Raw genomic sequence first — 21,457 nt, forward strand, 5'->3', positions numbered from 1 at the left:
TACTGGAGAAAGCCATCTCAGACATCTCAGATCTGATGCAGCGTTCTGTGTAATTTCATATCGCCGTCTTGGGTGACAATGGAAACAAATCAGCCACCGGCTGCATGGTGAAACTCAAATTATATACTTTGCTTTCTCCCCACAGTGTGAATATGAAAACAAAAAGTGGGTGTATTTGATTTAGAAAAGTTCAGAGGGATCAAGCTCTTTCTTGTGTAGCTCCTCTGTTCCTTCTAAAGCAAACATCTACTCTTTGTTTTTATTACTTGCTGAAAGTTTCAACTTTCAAGAGACTGCTTATGCCAAACCAAAATGTTTCATGTGCATTTGACAAAAAGGAAACATTTGATCTCCTGGGCCAGCAACCCATATTAAATCGAGCTCTGTGTAAGAAGTGACGGCAAAAGAAAACAAAACTTGCCCCTTAGGAGATCCTCAGTGATTGCTCTTAAACTAGCAGCTTTAAGTCTCTCGTTCTATAGTTATAATGAGAAAAACATGAAGTTTATTGAACAAAGTTCGGTAGGAGCATGATCAGGTAATCCAACCAATCAGCACGATAAGAGACCTGTATATACAGTAGACAGTACAGCCGCCCCTCACCTCTGTCCCGTGACAGTTTTGCAATATCCCACCAACACCCCAACGCCTCACTCTTGGCTGGCTCCTATCCCGGTCAAGGATGGGGGAATACTCTGGGTTCAGGCCATATTCCGAGCTCCGAGCCCTTCCCTCAGAAAGCACCCCAAATATGCATATTTATATACATGCATATGATGTACATCTACAGTACGTGCAAACTTGTGAAAATCTATTTAGGACACGAGGGGAAAATTCACAACATTTGCTCAGTTGCTTGAGGTGTTTCATCACAAAACCTACATCTTAAGGTGCTGTCACATTAGTAAAACTTAGGTGAAATTTTGCAGGTACAGTGTTTCAGTGGGTATATTTTGCCTGCAGAATTGGTAAATGAATCCATATACCACTCACAGTCCAGCATAACCAGGTACTGTAGAAACCACTGTATGCGGTATAGTGCTGTACCGTGCATATTCAAATTCATTGTTTCTGGACAAATCCTTTCTATGCAAATGAGACTCTTTATGGAATAAATCAGACTCACAAACATTGGCAGACGCAATTAACATTATGCTTTTAAAGCAGAAACATTTCACTATTAAAACTAACTAGATTTATTAAAAAAAATGAATGTTTATGTATATTGTCTAGTGAATATGGCTACCGTAAATAATTATTTCGTCTTTGTAAAGGGTAGATTCATGTCCCCCTCAGAGTGTTTCGGATCATGGGATTCTGCTGCGTCCTTCAGATCCTGCTGAGGCGTGAATTGCGATCAGTACTAATTCTGTTGCCATATTTGTACCAGTACCTGATTTGCATAATTCCTTCAATGAATCAGATGCTAAAACGAGGCTGGCAAATAAACAAAGCTGTCAGTGGATGTGCTTTTTTTTTATTTTATTTTTTTTATTCCCCATGAGTGTTAGTTTAAACTTTGAGACTTCAGTAATGATCAGACAGACAAATTATTTTATGCTTTGTAAACACATGTTTATAGAAATATTATTTCTTCTCACACACAAAGTAACATAGCACATCATCCGAAGCCCATGAATAGATTGTGAATCATATTGATCAGTTTACTCGAATGCTTTTCCTATAGTGTTGTATTGAAGCTGTGCACACATGCTGTGTCCTCTAGCGTCATGAACAAGACAAGAGAATATTATATTCTTTTCCACTGACAGGAGCTGACATAAACATAATGCTCATCATGAGCCGCCACAATAAACAGGAGCTAGTGTAATGTTGGTGATGATGGATGGCGAGTGTTGGGGGCAGCTGTGGGGTCTAAAGAGACTCGGTTATTTATAGTGACTGGCTCACAGCCAAACATGCCTGAACTGCTCTGTGTCCGACTCCGTTTGGACCCCCAATCAGGCATGCGGTCCCAGCAGGTGCTTCCTTCAAATGCATTCCCATAGCTTGTTAAGACAGTCTCTCCAGGCCTGATGGAAATCACGGATTATCACAAGTCCGTCTTCACAGCATCGCTGAGTAATCAGCTAACACCAGAACAGGCCAGTTTTGGATGCCAGGCTTTGCACTTGTAATCCAGCCATGTAACAAGTGGCGGGTTTCACTTATTATTCCTTCTCATCCTGGTTTTCTCATTGCATTTTATTCATGGTTGATTTGGTTTATCAAGAAGAGATTAGCTTCGTGAACGTGGAGGTTCTAGCACCGTGTACTGCAAATCAAACCGATCAAGGGAAAGATCTGTGGTCTGTACTGCAGCATGTTGAGTTTGAGTCCTCTCTATATTATGACTATCAAATAAAAGTGGCAAAAGGCCAAAAAATTGTCAACACTATAATCGTTTATACTTATGTGTTTTGGTGCATTACCATTTTTAATGATCTTCCAGATGAACCCAGTCTTTTAGGTTTAAATTAGATGATTAATCATTTTAATGTCAAGGTCGTGAGAAAAAAGTCAGTGATTGATTTTGCATGTTTCATCTTTTTCATATGTGGCATACGAGTCGATAATGAGCTACAGACTTAATACAGTGAAAAATAGAGATCAATAACTAAATCAAACAAAGTGTCAGAAATTCTGGTAGCTTAATCTTCTTTGCTTTTCTTCAAAGACCTGCCTCCCCCTGCCACCAGAGAGAGACCGCCCGGCTGTAAGACAGTGTTTGTCGGCGGTTTGCCAGAGAACGCAACAGAGCAGCTCATTGTGGAGGTGTTTGAACAGTGCGGAGGTATCATCGCCATCCGCAAGAGCAAGAAGAACTTCTGTCATATCCGTTTTGCCGAGGAGCACACAGTGGACAAGGCCCTCTTCCTGTCAGGTACATGTTTAGATTAGATAGACAGACAGACGGAGGATGGGTGGGTGGATGGATGGATGCATGAACAGTTGGATGAATGAATGGCCCCTAACTATAGTTGCCCCCTAATAGTCGATGTTTAGTCTACCAAAGTTTTAGTAGTTGGTTAGCTGCAGAAAAATAAACTTGTGGCAAAGTCACGCATTCCGTGAGAGACAGATTGGGTTCTTGTGGTACACTAAAAAAGTAATTTACCTAGTTGGCTTAAAATTTTAAGTTCATTGAAATCCAAACTTTAGTTAATACAATGAAGGAGATTGGTTTAATCACTTTGATCCCTTGCATTTTTTTTCCTGATAACAGCAGAAACAATTAAAAATACTCCTTATGAATAAAAATGATGTTATTTCAGCCAGCCCAAATACCTGTATTTACATCCTGTTTTCGGTCGAAGTCCAAAGTAGTCGATTGTCGAGTTCACGCGGGTGATCATTGGTAACTAAACCTTTGCGCGTGAACTCGACAATCGACTACTTTGGACTTCGACCGAAAACAGGATGTAAATACAGGTATGTGCGCTGGCTGATATAACATCATTTTTATTCATATCTTTCACATCTACTGCAGTCAGATTCACTCGTGTTCACTCTAAAGGAATCACTCAACATGGCTGGGCACTTGTATGACACATTAAGGATGTTAAGAGGCTAAAAGCAGGTTTAAAACTTGCCCCATTGAAGTCAATAGGGTGCAAATTTTAGAAAGAGGATAACACGGTGTAGGCAACACCGATTTTTGTCGTTGTTCTCTGTATTGACAGCACTCCAAATTTACTAAAAAATTAGCTCAATGTTCAAATTGACCGGAGTTCTCCTTTAATGCCTTAATTAAAAAAATGAGGAAAACTCCAACCTTTAAGGACACCAATTTTCTTTGTGAATGAATATTGTATCGTAAATAAATAAATGTTCTTCCTTAAAATACAGGGTGCATAAGTCAGGACACCCCAATGTTAAATTATAAATGTATACCTAATTCGAAACAAATTTTAACTGTGAAAGCTGACAATAAAAACAAATGGTTGTGCCTTTGAAAAATAAAGAAAACAAACAGGATGTGCTTTCTCTTGTCTTGGTCTCCGTGAACTGGAGTGTGTCACAAAAATGAACCGAAACTCAGTTAGGCTGCTTGCCCCACAGACATGAGCTATATGTCTACTTTTAAACAAACCAATTCAAATCTGAAAAAAAAACAAAAAACGTTCATTATGTAATTCGAATGAAAGTTGCATTTCAGTAGATATGGCGAGTCAGCATCTTCAACTTCATCTTTGCAGCCGACACTGATTAAGAAAACACTAGATTCTTAATAAACAGTTAATGTATCCTTTTTCCCGACACATTCATAATCATTACTTTTAGAAAAACGGGGGCAGCCCAACCCCCAGCAATATCACAACGTTTCAAACAAGAATACAAAAACAGTATGCCAAATCATGCCTAGAAATGTGTGATTTATAATCAGGATATTCTTTCATGTAAATGAGGGTCATGTGTCCCTCTTGACTTGAAGGATCAAAGCAGAATTAATTAGGAGATGGGGCTTCCCCACATCACTCAGAGAACTCAAGATCTGTAGACACTGGCCGTCGAGAGTCCCTCACAATAGGAGGTCAACGAGAAGACAAGCGGCGACATATAGTAATACATTTCTGCCTTTGAACGCTGCATATCAAATCATGGGCCAGGCCCGGAAACCTCGACACGGTCACATGACCTGCCGGGGTCTGCTCCACTTATCTCTAGTCTCCAGTCACATCTTAAATCAGTCTTTGTATGTAAATATTAGGATGTCCATTTCAGCCACAGAAAGCAAATTTAAAGTGCCGGCCACTCCAATAATACCCTTTCCATTATTTATTCTTCTCTGAGTGTTGCTCTCTCAGTGGAGAGGGGCGAGATTGGAGCAGCGCCCCATATATTATGTGACGGAGCTCTGCAGGCCTTTCCATAAATAATGGTGCTCATTTCTAACGTGAACACATTGCGTAAAATATTTAACAGCGTCTGGGGGCTGTAAAGAAGTGATGGAGAGTCTGAAGTAAACTGTGAAGCTCTTTCTCTCCTTTCTGTTGACACGGCCATCTCTGAATATACATTCTCCTTAAAAACACTTTTCAGCCCTCTCTGTACTCAGAGCATCATATGATTCATAATTCACTGGAGCCTCTTTCATACCACTTGGCTATTTGTCAAGATGCTTTTCCAAGCAATTTTCTGGTTTATGCTGAAATATATAAACCTTAATATAAAATCACTTTCTTTTTTCATCCCCATCACAAACCAGATTATTCTCATACATCATGTGCTGGTAGGGGTTTGTTTCGACTGCCCCGTCTGAGTGCACCATTTGGGACCATTTTTACATGTCACGCAAAATAAACAAATAGGAAGGGTTTGGCCACAGTTCTTTCAGCAAACACATGTTAGAGGAGATGATTAAAAGAGTGGCTGTCATCTCGTCTCAGGTCACTTCATGAATCAGTGTTGGTAATATGTGATTTTTCTCATAACATACTCGGGGTTTGTTAAGGGTGAATGTTTTTCTGCTGTTCTCAATTTCCTGCATTTTTCTTTTAAACCATTTAACTTCTTGCCCTGTACTCTCCTTTTCTTCTTTCTTTGTTTCTTCCTCTTTCCCTTCCTATTTCTTTTCTTGTTCTTGTCCTGTCGTTTACTCCCATTCCCCTTCTTTCCCCCCTTCCCCTTCCTTTTTCCTTTCTTTTCCTTTGCTCTGTTTCCCCTTCTTCTTTCCCTTTCCTTTTCTTTTTTTACAAATTATTGTTTTGTCATTTTTCTTTACTCCCCTTCCCTTTATATTACCTCTTCCTCTTTTTCTGTTGTTTTCTTGCCTATTCCTTTACTCCCCTTCCCCATTTTTTTTCCTTTTCCCCTTTCCTTTATTTCCTTTGCTCCATTTCCTCTTCCTCTTTCCTACCTCTTCTCTTTCATTTCCTTTCCTGTTAATTCCTTTCCGTTTTCTTTTTACTTACCTATACTTTATTGTCCTATCCTTCCTTTTCCTCTTCTCTTCTCCTTTCCTTCTTTTTATTTGCTCATTTTTCCTTTACTCTTCCTGTTTTCTTTTTCTCCTTTCTTTTCCTGCCTTACGTTGTTCATTTATTTACTTCCTTTTTCCTTTCCTTTTCCTTTGCTTAATATCCCCTTTCCTGTTTCTCTTGGTTTTTCTTGTCCATTCCTTTAATCTTTTTTCCCCTTTTCTCCGTTTCCATTTCCCCTTCCTCTTTCCTTTTCCTTCATCTTCCATTTTTTCTGTCATTTCCTCTTTTACCTTCGTCCTTCCCTTTCTCTATCTTTCCCTTTCCTTTATCACCTTGTCCATTTCTTTTCTTTTTCTTTTTTCTCTTTCCTATTTCCTCTTTTTCTTTTATCTCACTTTCCCCTTTATCTTTTCCTTTGCTTCCCTCTTCCTCATTTTCCTTTGCTTTTGCTTTACTCCCTTCCCCCTTCCATTTCCACTTTCCCATCTTATCCCTTCCCTTTTTCTTTGCCATTGCCCATTCCATCTCCTCTCCTCTAGGTTATAGGATCAGGCTGGGATCAAGTACAGATAAGAAGGACACAGGCCGGCTGCATGTAGATTTCGCTCAGGCTAGAGATGACCTGTACGAGTGGGAATGCAGACAGCGCATGCTGGCCCGGGAAGAGAGGCACCGTCGCAGAATAGAAGAGGACCGTCTACGGCCCCCTTCACCGCCCCCCATCGTTCATTACTCTGAGCACGAATGTGGCCAGTTAGGAGAAAAGCTCAAAGGTGGGACACACAACATGTTATACTTCCGTAATAGTGATTTGTTGCTTCTGTCTGTCACACGTCTGTCGTTTCCTGAAGCGTGTGAAGAGGCTGACAGTCCGCGAGCCCGTTGGCTGGATGCATCGAAAAGCTGTTTGTCTCTTCGAGTTTGATGTTCCTTGCGGTTCAATAGAAATCGTCTGTTTAGTGACTGCATCTTGATTCTCTGTCAAGGAGAGAAAGTGCATTAAAGAGAAGTTTTTGGGATGAAATCAGTTGAATTTAGCCATGTTTCCTTCAGTTTTCCTTTCCCATGTAATATTGTGTATGCAGTGTGTATGCTCACTTTGCAGTGGTTACAAATAGCATATGAAAGGAAGAGAAGATAGGATGAAATTACACAATGTGTTTAGTGGACCTTTCAGAACAGATTTTCATATCTCATATTTGCTAGATGTGTCTGTATATGCAATATTGTACAGTTATTTTTGACAGTTATTATTTTGAATCTGTTAGTGTTGACTCATTTAGTCTAAATCAGGTAAATGAGCAGGTAAATGGAGAGGGATTTCATATTCATGACAAATTGATGCTGTCTTAAAATGATTGTTGATGGATTAATAGTTTTTTATTTTATTATCTGTAGTTAGGACTTCCATAAATAAATCAAAGTATCCTAGAGTTCTCTGTTGTATATGTGTTTGTAAGCAGGATTACAGCAACAAGAACAAAATAATTATCTTTTTTTATTTACTTTTTTACAACATCAGTCATCTTCGCTGTACAAACTGCAATACCTTTGCAACACTGTTTCATCTGTTGCACAGTTAATGCCAGACATGTGCAGATTTGAAATAAACACAATGACATTAAAGAGTAATAGATTGCTGGAAGAGCCTCCCTGTAGCATTCATTACAATGATTTTCAGTTTCCTCTGTTTCTCATCTCATTCCCAGCCGAAAGTTGCAAGCCAAAGCTTTGTAGTTCATCTTGACTTTTTTCCGCTCCCGCCTACGCATACACACCTGAGGACTTCATGAACAACATTCCCTTATGTGTACAGAAAGCACAAAATATCAAATGTCAATAATGTTCTGATTGACAAGGTTTGACCTTCCAGACCTGTCGCATGCTGTAGATGTCTTTCCCTGTTCTGTTGTCCTCTCCTAAATGTCCTCTACTCTGCTAGTGTGCATCTGCTGTCATTTTTGGCCCAATAAGCATGTCCTGCTAATAAGTTTTGACACTAGAAGGTCCCAGATGAGAAGTGTTCCTCTCTAACATTGGACTCAACTCTTCCCACCATCTGTTTCTCCCCCACCGTTTTTTTCCTTTCAGACGACGGCAACTTTGCAGAGGCTGTGCGTGTCCTGCTGACCTGGGTGGAACGAGGGGAGGTGAACCGCAGAAACGCCAACAACTTCTACTCAATGATCCAGTCCTCCAACAGCCACATCCGTAGGCTGATGAACGAGAAGGCCGCTCATGAGAAGGAGATGGAGGAGGCCAAAGAGAAGTTCAAGAACGCCCTTTCTGGGATTTTAGTACAATGTGAGTGTTCCTTTACAGATGTTGCTTCTGTCTCAAAACCTAACAAGCTGCTTATTTAGACAGCATTTTTCCATCATTATCAGTGAAGGAACAGGATTTTACATAATCAGTACATTTACACGGGCAACAATATTTCGATATTAAGCAGATTAAGAGAATACTCTGATTAAGAAACTACAATGTAAACAGGGATTTCTGATTACCTTAATCCGGCTAAAGTCATACTCGAAGTAAACACAAATCGAATTAAGACATGTGGAGCGTTCCTTATTGAAGGGCATTATAGACATGTACACACCTTAATCACAAGCATTTTGCGACAGGACACATACACACACGGCAGTGGTTGGACGGCAAACGAGAGCATGGCTTCAAAATTTGTATCCGCCCTCATCTATTTGCACGTATAGCATGACAAATAATTAACTGCATATGAAGCTTATGTAAAATTAAAATCCCAAACTGTCCTATGTTCTATAACGTGTAAAACAGGAACATGAAAGGAATATTCTAAAAGCAACTCATGTGAAAAGCTTAATCAGAATATTGTCTTATTCAGAATACAGTAAGGTCAATAATTTGATTACTGCTCACAGATCATAGCTCATAGACCCGATTAACCCGCAGGTTTGCATTTCTCTGATGCACAAAGCCTGAAATGATTACACTGATTTCACCTTTTAAAGCACACCTTTTAAAATACATGAGCATTGACTAACACAGGTGTCAAACTCAATTTAGGCCGGATAACACACATTTCACACTTTTTATAGTTTTACTTTTATATGCCACAATTCACATTTAGAAGGGTCTCACTATATGTGTGAGTATGTGTAGTCAATAACGTACTGCTACTGTTCGAAAGTTTGGGCTCAATAAGATCTTTAATATTTTTTAAAATGTTTTAAGTCATTTTTAAAAGATACTTACGAAGGCTGTACAGTAAAAATACAGTAAAACCGTAATATTGTGAAATATAATTACAACTTAAAATGCGTTCCATTTTATTATATTTTAAAATGTAATTTATTCCTGATGCAAAGCTGAATTTTTAAATCATTCTAATATGCAACTCAATAAACATTTATTATTATTATTATAAATGTTATATTCAGTTGTGCTGCTTAATAGTTTTTTTTAAACCATGATACTCTTTGATAAAAAGAAAGTTAAAATGAACAGCATATATTTGAAATATAAATATTTTGTAACATTAGAATTGACTTTACTGTCAGCTTTGATCAATTTAATGAACCCGCGTATTAATTTTTTTATTTTTTTAAAGCCCAAAACTTGACCCTAACTTTATAATTCTAGTGCATGTCCTACAAATTCAAATACTGAATAAAGTTTAAATTGTTTTTGTTGATCGTTCAGTAAGAACCTGTGTATTTTTTTATTATTATAAACCATAGCGTTATTACATTCTAAAATCTTTATCAGATCATCAGAACTGCAGCGCTGCTCATGTCAAGTAAAAGCTGCTTTTCTGAAGATTCCTAAAGTGCCGTTGACTGTTGTGTGACGTCACCGTAGTTTCATATACACCATCAGACACAAAAGGAAGCATTCAGTAAATGGGTGCTGTCAGCTAGTGCATGATTACACTTCACTTCCTGCCATCTTGATAGTACGCCCAACGCTGCAGTGCTTTGTACTTGATTGATCCAATGCCCAGAGAAATGGAACTACCACTCACACACTCTCACACATATAGTTTCCTTGATGCATGAGCAGGCGTAATGTTCAGTCTGTCTGTGATTCAAGTATATGGGGGGTTGCAGGCATTTACTATGAACTTAGAACAAGTCTGATAGAGATTTATTATTTCATTAACATGCAACTGTGGTATAAAGACGGGGGAAATTAATATAGACTTATTAAAAGGTCACGGCACAGAAAACCTTGCCTTGAAAACGATTCATTTTCAAAAGAAAATATTTAATGTCATGCATATGCATCTGTTGATGAACCAACGTTGTACCAGCGTGCTGTGTATTTACTATACAAGCAGGAGGTATTCACACATTCATTTTGAAAGCTACACTTTTGAATGCAATGGCAAAGGTTGTTTTGCTGTCTCTAAGAAAATCTGTTCAACTTTTGACCTCACAACCAAGGCAAGCTAATTTTACGCTCTGCTATCAGTCATTTAACACTGCAGCTTTCCCACGAGTCGGTTTGATAGTGTACATGCTTTGATCTGAGATCAGTGTGGACTGAAGGTAAGTTCTCCTGAGGTCTCTACCACTGAATGCAGAAGAAGGTAGAGTATGCGCAGCTACAGGCCTGTCATCTGTAACGTGTAGAAGATGATCAAGACCCTGAGCCTGTGGTTTTGTTTAGCTACTTAGTCTCTGGACAGCACACCTGATGACCCGTCATAGATTAAAAGTAAGTAACCCCAAATGGTCACTAATTTGTCTAAGTCATTGACTAATTTCTCAAATAAAATTGACTTGAGCTTGTAGATTTGCATACACTTCTGATGACATCCCACTCAATAACACACTTTCTGTGAAGCCTGTATGTATGATGCATTTATAAAGACATTCACAATCCCTTATAATGCACAATGAAGCCGGTTTCTGTATGAAATGGCATTCAGAAGTTTGGGTTCAGTGATTTAAAAAAAAAAAATTTTTCTTGTTTTATCCAGCACGGGACACATTACATTGATAGAATGACAATAAATGCATTTATAATGTTACAAAATATATCTATTTCAAATAAATGCTGTTCTTTTAAACTTTATTTTTCTCATAGAATCATGAAATCTGTATCAGAAATAATAATCAGCACAAACATTTTTAAGCGTTTAGTAAAACGTTATTTTAAATTGTAATAATATTTCACAATATTACTGTTTTACTGTATTTTTGATCAACATAAGAGAGTTCTTTTAAAAACATGAAAAAACGTAACTTTTAAGCAGTAAGTTATGTATCTGTGGCAATGACAACATTATATGTGTGTGTATGGGTATTATCAGGGTCTTAAACAAGACACAAGTGTGTTAAAAAAGCCCATTTTTAGATGTAACCCTATTCCATTTATAGTTTCCAGTTATAGCAAAAATGGCATGTATTATTTATAAAATGATTTATTCTGTTTTTAATGACTGTGCTGTAAAATAAAGATTAAAAGTGCTTTAAAAGGAGAACAAAATATCCAAGCAAAAATGCTAAAAACATCCTTTGTCTGTGTGCTTGTTGGTTAACCAGTGAAACAAATGTTTCTTTTTTTTTTTTTTTATAAATATTGTACCTTATTTTAGCCCTTCAAATAAGGTATTTGACTTTAGGCACATCCCTATGATGGAGAATGTAATACATTATAATCCTTGCGTTTTCATGGTTACACCTTTAAAGAGGAAATGCACATGAAACCAAGTTTAATGCTTTATGCTCTTGAAAGCGTTGTAACCATGTTAAAGTATCTACAAGAACATACAAATAATTTTAGTTTCATTGTAAGGCGTTATGAAATATTCTCCATCCGTATAGCAGAACCTGATTTCACCAAGTGCAACATGTTTCTGGATCAAAATCTGTGTTGCTCCTGGAACAACATGCCAATCAACCAATCAGGGACAAGTTTACAGTTTATGTGAAGTTGAGGCTTACAATCAAGGTTTGGTGCTTCTACATCAGTGTTATTCACCTATCATTTCCCTCTGATTTTAAAGGCAGGGATATGGTTAGGACTGCATTCTCGGACAGGAATGTTGTTCCAGGATTAACAAAACATGTTGACCAAGGAACGCGTTTAACTCCGGATGTGCATCAGTATACAGGCTTCATAGAAAGTGTTCCTCCTCCTCTACTGACTTGGCTGACTAGATTTCATGGTGATCATGGTCCAATCGTGGCTCTCTGTCCCACAGAGTTGTTTTATCAGTTCCTCTATCAGTGATGTTATGCAGTAACTTGACCTATATTGAATGACATGGTAAGTCTCTCTCTTAAGACATGGATCTCCCCTCACTTTCACCACTACACTACACAACACCACATCACTGATGTCTGTCTATCAGCGTATTGTAGACTGTAGTTGCACCCATCCTGATGTCATATAGAGATGGAGCAGACACACATATCTACCAATATGTCTCATCTCTAGTGGCAGGTTGAAATCCAAAGGTGTTTATTATTTTCAAGAGACAAAAACATTACCTTCCCAGAGATACAGGCTTCATCTGCCAGAAAATATGTTTTCCGTTTGTTTGTTTCCTCCCAAACACTGTAGATGTTTCCTTCTGAAACCTGTCAGGTTATTCTAATGGGTTCAGAACGTCTGCTTGAGGAAGAAGTGACAATACTGATCTGTTACCACGCCTGCTCTGGCTGCCTGTCGAAGTTATCTCCTATCGGGAAAACTTCCTACAGATGTTTCATCAGCAAGGTCACGTCGCCTTAGGAGAACCTTCTAGTAGCTTTAACTTTGTCCAGCCTTTTATCTACAAGCGGCAGACAGCAACCTTTGATACAATTCTCTCAACAAACTGCAATAAGTATCTGGCACTATAGTAATGTCTGGTCTGTCGTGATGACAAACACATGCAGCAGAACAGTCGCTCACACAGAGGAGAGAAAGCATTGTGACAGTCGAGCATCTGTCTTATCTGAACGCAGGCAGAGCACACAGCCAGATAAATAATGAAAGGCATATACAGCTAAAAGCTTGCTGGGGTTGCAGCCCTGCAGGAGGATAGAGCAGCAGGTTGCCGCACAGGCAGGTGGGACACGGTGACATGGGAATTGTGGGAAAAAGACTATTTCAGCTTAAGACGGTGAATCCCGGCTGAGGCGGCAGACTGGTGCTGTCGCAAACTAAATCTGAAGGATGGTTTGTAGGATTAGTGTTCACTTGTCTGTAAACGATCTCGTCTTTTTTGCAAATATGGGAGAAGTCAAGCAAATGTTTTCACATAATCAATGTTATAAATCTATATTATTTGATATAGATAAACAAGCACTTTGCTTAATTTCAAGGTTATTTGAGTGGAAACCCCTATTCCGGAGTAATATTAGTAAAGGTAAAATTAGTTACATGCATATAACCATTTATATGCTTTTGAAGATAAACAACTCTTAGACAAGTCCTATATCTAAAGCGCTAAATCTTTGCTGTAGTTAGTCTCTTTATCCCTGCCAGATACTGCTGAATGAAAAACTTAAATAGAAACTAAAAACCTTGAATAGGTGAAAATAATCAGATAGAGTATTAACATACTTAATAATTACCAATATCTGCTGATATGGTCTCAATACATTCCATTCTTAACGTAAAGTGAAAGATTTTCACAATCGATCAAACGTTTGCTAAAAAATAAAATATTTTTGAACGAATTCTTGTGTTCATCAAGGCTGCATTTATTTGATCAAAAATACATTATTGCTATTGTGAAATATCACTATTTAATTGAACTTTTCTATTTTTATATATTTTAAAAAGGTAATTATAAACAAAGCAAGTTCACATAACTTAATTTTTTCAATTATGGATGAAGTTTATTAATATCAAGGCAACGGGTTTCCTCACTTTTTAAGTTAAGTCAACTGATCATTTTACAGTGAAGTATTAATTACTAAAAAAAGATCTTACTGAAGTTAATATTGGAAAGTTTTACTTATTATACTACAGTATTTGTTTGGAAATTAGAGGCGATATAAATGCAGAGAAATGCCAGAAACATATTCAACATAAATATGTAAATGCAGAAGTGAAGGCTTGGCCAATGCATTGAAAGCATGTGGTAGCTCAAGCATTAGAGAAAGCCACTCCGAACACTGAGGTCATTGCTTTTATTCCCAGGGAAAGCATGAACACAATACAAATGTAGACTATGGCTTGTATGCAATGCAAGTCACTTTGGATAAAGTGTCTGCCACATGCATAAATGTAAATGTCATTTATTTTTATTTTTTTGCTTTACAGTATCATAGTCCAGTACTCAAGAGGGTGATGGAGTTCCCTTCAAACGTCTGGCATTTAACTAAAATGTTCAGATAGATTATTTTCAGACGGTTGCTCTGCCATTAGTGGAGTACATTTTACAATAAAATACTATTTCATTATTTCTACTTTTTTTAAAAACACGTTTAATTCAATTGTTTGTGAAATTTACTAGCAATTTCTGAGTACAAATAGTTTCAAATGAAATTCGACACCATTTTTTTCAGTGTTGTAATATCTGGCCTCGCAGCAGTGCTAAGAAGCAACACATACTTGCGTTGCATTATGACCTTATGAATACATTCTGGCACATTTTGAAATGATGCATAAAATTGAGCTTGCACAACTGGAGGCGTTTGCATTTAAGTATTTAAATAGAGTGGAAGTGTGTTTTGGCCTAAATCTGGTATAAGTTGAACCATTACCACACAATTATCATCATGTTTATGTGAATAGTGAACATGAAAAAAGGACTGTCATTGATTTGTTGCCTCTTGCGTTAAGCAGTGTCGTGGCCGCACATCAGACTAAAAGCGTTCTGCACACCTGCACACGTACATGCGCTCGGGCACATGCTCTCCGTCCCGGCTTTGCCATCGATCTCTTCCATCAAATTAAAGGATGCTGAAGTCACTATCGATCCAGCCTCTCTCTCTCTTGAGCATGCCTATGCCGCAGACAGATGTGTTTGGCAGCCTTCCTGACTCCCCAAGGTTTATTAACCCCCTCTCAGAGAGAGAGAGAGAGAGAGAGAGAGAGATGGGATATCTGAGTGAATCTGCATAGGCACGTAATACCATCAGTAATGATGTCATGCATCCATCAAGCTGTTGGCACCATATGTTTCTGTCTCTCAGTCCTACTGTTACATCACTTAGTCTGATGGATGTTTTGATGTCATTTCCCAGACACTGGGACATTTCGGTGTTAACACAGACGATTTTTGGGATCTGTGATGCATGGCACAAATAGTAGCTCTTTGAAATATGCTATGATAGTCCCAAATGATCTAGTCATGAGAGTGGCTTGTTTAAAGACCTATTAGATTTCTCTAAAAATAACAGGCACACCCAGATTGATTTAAAGTAATAGTGATGGTGAAAGCTAGCGCACAAACCCTGGTGAGATGACTAAAACGGAATATCTTAAGTGAATGATTTGATTCCAATTTTGATAAATTGTGTCAGTTGGTTCCAAAACAATTTTAATTGGCCAAAAAAAAGTCATACACTACCGTTCTAAAGTTTGGGATAGTTCATTTTTTTATGTTTTATGCTCACCAATACTGCATTTCTTGGATCAAACCGTATTATTGTGAAATATTTTTTATAATTTAGAAAATCAGTTTTCTATTTGAACACATTTTAAAATGTAATTTATTCCTGTGATGCAAAGCAATATTGTTAGCATCATTGCTACACTCTTCAGTCACATGATCCTTCAGAAATCCTTCTACGAGAGTATATGTTTATAATCGATATTTTATTCTTGATATTCTTGGATGATTTGTTTTTCTCTACAAAGGATACTTGTGATGCTGCCTTAGATCTAGGCCACAATAATGTTTCATTTTGGTTCAACCTTCATGTCGCTGGCACACCTATGTTATCTTGAAACGCCACCTAGGTTGGCAGCTTGCTAGATTTTGGAACGGAGTTTATGTCAGAGGTGTCAGAGCAGCGCATACTATTAGCAGATGTGCTTCCCAGCAGCTGTTCCCCTTCCGTCCTGCGTCTTCCTCCTGTTCTACATTCTCACAGGAAATTACTGCCATGTATCTAACATCCAAAGCACTCACGCCCCACAAAATAGTAGATTGACTGCCTTGTCTCTTAAGTCTGAACAGATGACTATTTCTGGAAGGTTTTCTTTAATGAGTTTACATAAGTGAGACGTCCTCTCTAATCTATACACACTGAAGTAATGAGTCCAGCCTGTCGTAGATGAAACATTCACTTCACTATCAATTGATATACTGTTAAAATACAGGAGATCCTTTGACTATCCGACCATTAGAGTCGATGAAGGTGAGAGGTGTGTTGTGGTAATTGAGAAAGAAGAAACATGAGATGGAACGGTTGTTCTCAGGTAAAGCGAAGGATTTCGCGATTCAACTGTTTGATCTTCCCAGGAGAGTCTAAAAATCTGTCATTATTTATTCACTCTCATGTCATTCAATACATATAGATTTTCATTCTTCAATAGGCCACAAAAGGAGAAGTTAGGCAGAATGTTCCAGCTGCTGTTGTACTACAGTACATTCAACAGAAGTTCATGGTTGCCACAGCAGTTAAAGGAATAGTTCACCTAAAAATGACAATTCTGTCATTTTCTCACCCTCATGGCGTTTAAAAAATTACATTTTTTTCTGTGGAAAACATAAGATATTTTGAAAAGTCTCAAGTGTTTCATACTGTACAATGCAAGTCAATGGGGTCCAATTTTGTTTGACCCCAACGTTCTTCAAAATATAGTTTGTGTTCCACAGAAGAAAAAAAATCATACAGGTTTGGAATGGCATGAGGATGAGTAAATGATGACAGAGTTTTCATTTTTGGGTTAACGAACCCTTTAACGTGATTTTTTCAGAAATTAGATCTCATCCCTGTAGCTACACCAGTCCACCCCAGCTCAGTGTTTGTGCTTTATAGAGGGGGGTAGGGGAAAAGAACATCACTTCCTTCCAACCTGACACAATTTTTTCACTCCTCTGCACCTTCCCAATCGCCCCTCTCTCTCTTTCTTTCTTTGGACGCCCATACTGGCCCCTGCATCCCCTGCCACAGTTGAGCAGATTGTGTCTGTATTCCACGCTTCTACCAAACAAAAGGCATGGGACCATTTCTCCAAAGCCCAACGCAAGAACCTGGACATGTGGCGAAAGCAAGCCGAGGTTGGTGTTTTCATTTCTCTAAGTGAATGTATTCATGCTTCACATCTTCACAATTAATTATGCAGAATGTTTCTTTCAGATATTAGTTTTTCCCATTCCCCCCGTCCATTTCCCCTTCCCTGCAAGCTCCCCATGTGTACTTGAGCTATTATGAAGTCCACATGTTTTATTTTGAGTTGAATATTAATGGTACCTGTAGGTAGTCTCCGGTAGTAATATTTGACCCAAGTCTGACTGAGATTTCAGCGGTTCAGGTTTGTAGAAATACCAGTATCTTAAATCATTGGCGCTCTAAAACCCCCAAAGCTCAATACAGAAGAACAATATTTATTCTCGATCACTAGAAGCTTGAGACAGATAAGCTAACTAATGATTTATAATCCACAAGTGTTGCTGTTGAGGTGTTTATTCTGTCTCTTTCCTCTGTTTTCTGTGGTCATTAGGTAAGTTTTAAGACATCTCTCTCATTATTAGTGCACAAAGACCCAATCTGGTGTCTAATTAGCACCGAGCAGCATTAAAACACCATTTTGCATGGATCAGAGGGCTGGTATTGTTTACATCTAATATAGCTGAGAACTCCTGCTTAGCAAGTAATGAGTGTAAAATCAACCGAGGACTGGACTGTCCATGTGTCATAAAAACAAGTTCCTAGAAACTTACAGTAATTAATTAGCATGACTATAAAGTAAAAATGAAATTACAATTTTATTGTTTTATTGTGCCTTAAAAGAAAAATAAACTGTTTGCCTTTATAATAGCAAATGCCAAATGATTTAAAAAAAGAAGCAAGATGCACAAAGGTGCTCTAGTGGGTAAATTTGACCTTCAGCCTCCTTTAAAGAGTGTGTTGGAGGAGGAGTAATCTACCCATAGTTTTACTATGGAGGGGTTTCAAATGTTGTTTTATGTTTACTTGAAGCCATTGGAACAGCTTTAAGATGCAGGTACTGTAAATGCCAAAAGAGTCTCCTCAAGGTTCAAGGTAGGTGTTTAAAATGTGCACTGTTGCATAATTTCTAAAAAATTGAAGTTATAATCCATTCGATTTCATTCATTTCTGATATAAATCTTCATTTCTTTTTCCCATGTTCAGATGAGCAAAAAAAAAAATGATCAGAACTAATTTTTTCCTTCAGAAATATTGCACGTCCATTCATTTCCAGCCCATTGTGAAGCCCATTAAGACAATTTGCTATTACTGCCAGTCAGTTCTTTGTAACTTCATGAACTCAGAGTCCTTGATTGACTGCCTTGTTTAAAATGTTAAATGACATTTGTATGTGATTTGTCTCCAAATGAAAGTTACATATAGAGTTCTTTTAGAACTTACTCTGTTCTTCATCTGTGAAAAGAGCTTATTAATGCTGCGGTAATTGCGTCCTTATTGAGCTCTCTCTTTTATTGAGTTCCTCTCATTTCACCTCTTTCATTTCTACCATCAGACGACAAAAAAAAAAGGTTATGCAACAACCATAACAAGCCTTGATCATTTCTAGAAGCTGATGTAGTCCTCACCTCCAGTTTTCATCCCCCAATCCTTCCTTATTATACATTTTCTCTGACTACTTAAGTTGGATATGTTTATCCTCAGATATGAGCCTCCCGGGCTGGCATTGTGCTTGCAGCTTCACCGTGGCTGTGACAGGAAGCTCTCGATGCTGTCATAGCGGGGTGATGCCTCATTTGAGAAAAAAAGGGAGTTACCAGGCCTCTCTTACCTTTTACATTATGTATTGAGAAGAGTCGACGTCAAAAACTGTTGGAATCCCTCTATGACAATGCGGGCCTTCAGGGATACGCCACGCTTTTGAACCTCATAATCGAAATGTTTATGTTCTAGCCAAGCCCATTAGTGGCATTTAAACATTCTTCGCTGTAGGAAGAGGTTTCTTCAGTCCGGGATGTGGTTAGGTATATCTGGAGCAGGTGACAGTAAGTGATAGGTAATAGATGACACACCATTAAACTATGTTTACTCTGCTTCTCTCACCCTTGGAGCTGTTTGGACCCTCACTGCCCTTCTCTTGTAAATGTGATGGTAAGATGGCGGTTTCGGATGAGTTGTTGACCCAGAGGTACATTCAGGCTTAGCAGAGTTTCATCCTCATTTTCTTGAGCTCCCCTGCAAGTTTTCCCGGCCGTTTCTTGCATGCGTATACAAAGCTTCGGTAAGTGTTGGTTTTTAAACAGAAATGTCCAGTCAGTACAGAGGGTTCTCCTCACTTTAGGCTGATTGTTATTCCAAGCAGTTGCCGAGAGTTCAATCACAGCCCATTCATACTGTGGGCAGCAAGTCTTCCTGTGTTAAAGATTGGGGAAAAGTCTAAACCTGAAAAGATAGTTGTCTTCTTGCGGTAGCACAATGTCATCTATCCATCTCTTGATTGGGCAGATGGGCCTGTTTGTTTTTGCGCTACCTGCTCGACCCCTGTAATTCTCAGCGAGATCATGTGTTGCTGTGCTAGACAGATGGCAATGTTTATGCTGGGCCTTTTGTTTGTTGTCAGGCAGTAAGTCTCTCTCCCTGTGGCGGTCATGTTGTGTCTTTGCACATCCCTATCTCTTTGCCGTGCACATGGCTCATTAGCCGGAGAGCTCCCCCATCAGGAGAGCCAACATACCCAGACATCTGCTTCATCTGCCCCTGCTTGGCCCTGCCGATCTGTGGTGGCTGTGCAATCTCTTCCTGCCACGTTGAAGCTCCGCTGGCAGCCATTATAACACATTAAGAGTCCCTGTTTGACTGCGTGCAGAGACAAGGTCAGCCAACATCAGGTGTCTCTCTGCATCGATAACGCTGGAGCAGCGCCACCTGCTTTTATTGCACTTTACGAGTATGATCTCTTTTTTACAATCTGATCGAATGGCTTATTACCTTTCCGGATCATGAATTTCATGTGTTAATCAAAGTGTGAGAGATCATCCAGCAGCGACTGGGATTAAAGACTCAGTTCCTCTCGTTCACAGGAGATCAGAAACATCCACAATGAAGAGCTGATGGGAATTCGGAGGGAGGAGGAAATGGAGATGTCGGATGATGACATGGAAGACGCCCCGGATAGCAAAGATTCGGATGATTCAGGTATGCACTGTTCCAGATTGACAGTCTGTAAGCAAAAGATGTGAATTTTTCCCAAGGCAGTATAAACAGTACTTCCTCATTCTCTTAAAGAGGTTTCTGAACACTGCATACGGATTGAATCCCCTGGTGATTTGTCAGTTTTATGTGGAACCTTTTCCTGGGTCACACAGTGCTGACACATTTGCAGATAGAATAACCAGCTAATTTTCATAGAATAAATGAAGAGGGGAAATAAGGACTCCAGCTTCATGGAAGGCTCTGGCTGTTTAATGATCCATGACATATATCTGGATTCAGACTGTGTAACTGGCACTTTTATCCAGCTTTTTTCTATAAACATTCTCTCAGGAACTAATGAAGCTCATATCATTTCCCTTCCCTGTGAGCCCTCAAAGTGTTTTAGAATCTTTTTGTATCAGACATTTTTTTAGACATAATTATCAATTACTGTACGTTGCCTTTTCTCCCAACAAAACCAGGACTAGGAATTGTAAGGAAATGTAATTATTCCATTAACAGTTTCTTTAGTACTTATGGCTTTTTTATGTCAGTTTATGACGTTTGTTTGTTTTTATTTATTTTTGGTTTTATTTCATTTTTATATTTATTTCTAAAATGAATCAAATTGATTGACTCTGAATTAATTAGATTAATTCAGTAGCTTCTCTAATTGATTAAGACATTCTGAGTTTGAGATTCATTTATCATTGAGAGTCGTGTACAAATCTTTTCCACATTTTCAATCCCCAACCTTTGCTACCAGGGTGAGTTAAATGTCAGACTAGGGAAAATTTTAAGGTCTGACACTGATCAAAGTAGATGGTCTCTTTTGGCCTTTGAGAGATGGGACAAAGGAAAGGGGAACAGAAAGAAGGAATATTGCAAGCTGGATTTAAACTTGCGCCGCCCTCATAAGCACTACGGCTCACTGTGTTGAACCACGTTTTTAAACCACTAGTCCACCGTTCCAGCTCCAGCATGTTACTCTGATGATTTCACTTGCTCGCGTGAGCAAATCAAATCAAATCTGTCTGTAGGCAGCCGAATCAATCGTGGCGGAAAAGTGTAGTTTTTGTATTACTACTCCTGTTACCCCCTGTGGTTTCCTAAATGTGCTGGTATTGAACGGAGCATGTGTCTACCAGCTGCACTTCCAACTCATTTTAGGTCCTGCTTGTCAAAAAAAACCTGCTATTAGAGATCCTGTACCATAGCTGCTCAGGACAGAGATTCATGGGATAGCATAAAAAGATCACTGTGGGATTCCAGTCTTTTTTTGGCATCTTGAGACTA

At 38.6% G+C, this 21,457-nt stretch overlaps 1 protein-coding gene across 13 annotated transcripts in view; it reads left to right on the forward strand.

The window, feature by feature from the left end:
• enox2 (ecto-NOX disulfide-thiol exchanger 2) overlaps positions 1-21,457 on the forward strand; it is a 275,039-nt gene that overhangs the window by 229,874 nt on the left and 23,708 nt on the right. For all 13 annotated transcript variants that reach the window (XM_079630834.1, XM_079630832.1, XM_079630826.1 and 10 more), the window contains 5 exons: positions 2,678-2,884; positions 6,464-6,697; positions 8,016-8,228; positions 16,973-17,079; positions 20,050-20,164. In XM_079630834.1, the coding sequence (XP_079486960.1) occupies positions 2,678-2,884; positions 6,464-6,697; positions 8,016-8,228; positions 16,973-17,079; positions 20,050-20,164 (876 nt within the window). The remainder of the gene's footprint in view (positions 1-2,677; positions 2,885-6,463; positions 6,698-8,015; positions 8,229-16,972; positions 17,080-20,049; positions 20,165-21,457) is intronic.

This window comes from Phoxinus phoxinus (genome assembly GCF_949152265.1).
Source record: "Phoxinus phoxinus genome assembly, chromosome: 12".
Lineage (NCBI taxonomy): Eukaryota > Metazoa > Chordata > Actinopteri > Cypriniformes > Leuciscidae > Phoxinus > Phoxinus phoxinus.